This window comes from Impatiens glandulifera, unplaced genomic scaffold, assembly GCF_907164915.1.
Source record: "Impatiens glandulifera unplaced genomic scaffold, dImpGla2.1, whole genome shotgun sequence".
NCBI lineage: Eukaryota > Viridiplantae > Streptophyta > Magnoliopsida > Ericales > Balsaminaceae > Impatiens > Impatiens glandulifera.
The window spans coordinates 1-3,742 of record NW_025919606.1 but is presented as its reverse complement, the minus strand read 5'-3'; the positions used below and the strand labels follow the sequence as shown (position 1 = coordinate 3,742).

Here is a 3,742-nt window from a genome sequence, read left to right as displayed (position 1 = left end):
AGTTCCTGCTGATGGGATATTCATATCGGGGTATAGTTTGTTGATCGATGAATCAAGCTTGTCGGGTGAAAGTGAACCTGTTAATATAGACAAGACGAAACCTTTCCTTCTTGGTGGGACTAAAGTGCAGGATGGTTCGGGTAAAATGTTGGTTACAACTGTCGGTATGAGGACCGAATGGGGTAAGTTGATGGAAACCTTGAGTGAAGGAGGTGAAGACGAGACCCCATTGCAGGTGAAGCTAAATGGTGTTGCTACTGTTATTGGGAAGATCGGTTTGGGTTTTGCTGTTTTAACGTTTGTAGTTCTCTTGATAAGGTTTCTTGTGACTAAAGCTATCAATGGTGAATTCACTCAATGGTCTTCTTCGGATGCGCTCCAGCTTTTAAACTATTTCGCTACTGCTGTTACTATAATCGTGGTTGCAGTTCCTGAGGGGCTGCCACTTGCTGTTACACTTAGTCTGGCTTTTGCTATGAAGAAGTTGATGAGCGAAAGGGCCCTCGTTAGACATCTGGCTGCTTGCGAGACTATGGGTTCGGCTACATGCATTTGCACGGATAAAACAGGTACTTTAACCACGAACCAGATGGTGGTTACGAAGATATGGTTATGTGAAAACGAGAAAGAAGTTAAGGATGATGAAAACCAAGAAAATATATCTGGAAACGTTGCGGAGTTGCTATTGCAGGCGATATTTCAGAACACGGGATCGGAGATTGTGAAAGGGAAAGATGGGAAGGAATCAATTTTAGGAACGCCCACTGAATCAGCATTACTTGGGTATGGTTTGAAACTGGGCGGGGATTTCTTTGCTCAGCGGCGGGAAATTAGTATCTTGAAAGTTGAACCGTTTAATTCGGTTAAGAAGACAATGTCTGTTCTTGTGGCGCTTCCAAACGGGTCTCAGAGAGCGTATGTTAAAGGTGCGTCCGAGATTATTTTGAAAATGTGTGATAAGATGGTTATCGGAGATGGGGAAGTTATTAGTATGTCGAATGAACAGGAAATGTTTGTTACCGATGTTATTAATAGATTTGCGTCTGAAGCACTTAGAACTCTTTGTTTGGCTTATAAAGATGTTAATGATGATGATATTAACGAGGGTCCGATTCCGGATTGTGAGTATACATTGATAGCGCTTGTTGGGATTAAGGATCCTGTTCGACCGGGTGTTAAGGATGCGGTTCAGAGTTGTTTGGATGCTGGGATAAGTGTTCGAATGGTCACTGGAGATAATATAAACACGGCTAAAGCCATTGCTAAAGAATGTGGAATACTTACCGATGATGGTTTGGCTATAGAAGGGCCTGATTTTCGCAATAAATCTCCTGCAGAACTGAGGGAAATCATTCCCAAAATTCAGGTTTTCATTTTTCTAGAGAACATTTTTTGGAGTTTTTTTTGTTATCCTAAATAGCTTGGATATGAAACAAATGTAGGTTATGGCTCGATCGCTTCCTTTGGACAAACACATGCTGGTGACAAACCTGAGGGGTATGTTTAGAGAGGTTGTCGCGGTTACTGGCGATGGAACAAACGACGCTCCTGCTTTACATGAATCTGATATTGGGCTTGCTATGGGTATTGCTGGAACAGAGGTTTGATTTTGATTTTGATTTGAATAACTGTTTCATTTTTGTTTTTTGGTTGGTTAATTTGATATGGGGGTATAAATTTAGGTTGCCAAAGAAAATGCTGATGTGATCATATTGGATGACAATTTCAAGACTATAGTAAATGTGGCGAAATGGGGACGGGCTGTGTACTTAAACATTCAGAAATTCGTGCAGTTTCAGTTAACAGTCAATGTTGTTGCTCTTGTGCTGAATTTCGCATCCGCGTGTATCACAGGTTGGTGCGCCTCCAAATTTCACTGTGGTTCATTTGAAAACACATTGATAAATCTTTTAATTAAAAGTTGAATAATGTTTGGTTGTTGAAACAAATTAAACAGGATCTGCACCACTTACTGCTGTTCAATTGCTGTGGGTAAACTTAATAATGGACACTCTTGGAGCATTAGCACTGGCTACTGAACCACCACATGATGGGCTGATGCAAAGGCCTCCTGTTGGGAGAGGAGAAAGTTTTATAACCAAGATCATGTGGAGGAATATTCTCGGTCAGAGTGCTTACCAATTGATTGTGTTAGGACTTCTCACTTTCGACGGAAAGAATATTCTCCGGCTAAAAGGCTCCGATTCTACAGCTATTCTCAACACCTTCATTTTCAACACCTTCGTCTTCTGCCAGGTATTATTGTCCATGCTAAAATACATGAGACTAGGTGATAATAGTCTAGATTTAAGTGTACATACTAATGAACTAGATTAGATAGATATGATAATGTTGTATTATTTTTCAGGTATTTAACGAGATAAACAGTCGAGACATGGAGAAAATAAATGTTTTCAAGGGTCTTTTCAGCAGCTCTGTCTTCTTGATCGTCATAGCTGCAACGGTAGCATTCCAAGCCATCATAGTAGAATTCCTTGGGACATTTGCCAGCACGGTTCAATTAAGTTGGCAGTTATGGCTTCTAAGCATCATAATTGGTGCAATAGGTCTGCCAATATCCGTCGTCTTAAAGTGCATACCAGTTCAAAATTCATCATTGCCTAAGCACCATGACGGTTATGATCTAATTCCCAATGAAGCCTAAATAGCTTGATGAATAAACATGATATCCGGTAACATCAAACTTTTCTAACTTAAAAGAAAAACCAAGATTTGTTAACAGGGCAAGATATTTTGAGTTTGAGTTTATGATTATCTCGATATTCTTCAACAGCTTTTCAATGTTTTGTTGCCATGAATTTCTTTTAAGTTACATTTTGCAGAGCATGCCACATACTTTATGCATCAATTTATAATATGTCAAAATTTTATGTTATAGATTATGCTTATTTTGTTTAGTCAGTGTTTTAAATGGCGGTAGACTGTAGCGAGACGGTAGCGAGACGGTAAGTGATTGCCTACTGCCTCGGGTGCTTAGGTGGTTCCTAAACTGTTAAAAATATTTTTACTATATAAATATAAATAAATTTAAATGTAAATATAATAAAGATATTATACTTACCTTTTCACTAAAAATCCAAATTAATGTTCATAACTTATTTAACATAATAACATTTAGAAAAATAAGATTATAAACATAATTAATCTTCTAAATCATTATATATGCACAGATAAGTTATATTCATATTTCTATCATCATTGGACTTAAATTAGACACTTTCTTCATATTCCTCGTCTGATGTATCTAAATGTTGGTGTAACACCTCTCACTCCTAAATTACTTAGACTGAGTGAGGGATGTTTGAAACGTGAACATAAATAACGGAAATCAAAAACATGTGCAAAAACGTTTTGTCATTTATAAAAAGTGGTGCTACAAAATTTCGGTTTATAAACATAAGACACGGTCTTTAGCTTACAAAAATATCAAGATAGGGTCATTTTTCTACAAAAATACAGTCTTTTAATAATAGACCCAACAAAGGGTTCGGTCTTCTGTCTTTGTCCCTCCTTTCACACACATCCTTGCACCTTGCCCCACTCCAAGCCTCCCTTCAATTGTCATAAAAAGACTATAGTTGTGTACTTACACCACACAAGCATAGTGAGTTTAAAGACCCAACAAATTATAAAAAGATTTATAGATAACTCTTTTAAAAGCTTCTTTGAATCCATATGCTGGTTTATAAAGTATATCATCATTTGTGGAAGTATAGTAAGA

At 37.6% G+C, this 3,742-nt stretch overlaps 1 protein-coding gene across 1 annotated transcript; it reads left to right on the top strand.

Annotated features, from left to right (window-relative positions):
- Nucleotides 1–4: 4 nt before the first annotated feature.
- Nucleotides 5–2,855, top strand: LOC124918259 (putative calcium-transporting ATPase 11, plasma membrane-type; the record flags this gene model as incomplete). The annotated part of the gene is made up of 5 exons (XM_047458460.1): nucleotides 5–1,366; nucleotides 1,443–1,601; nucleotides 1,683–1,854; nucleotides 1,958–2,256; nucleotides 2,369–2,855. Coding segments are annotated over 5 exons (2,289 nt in total), but the record flags the coding sequence as incomplete, so codon positions are not given.
- Between the last annotated feature and the right edge of the window lie 887 nt (nucleotides 2,856–3,742).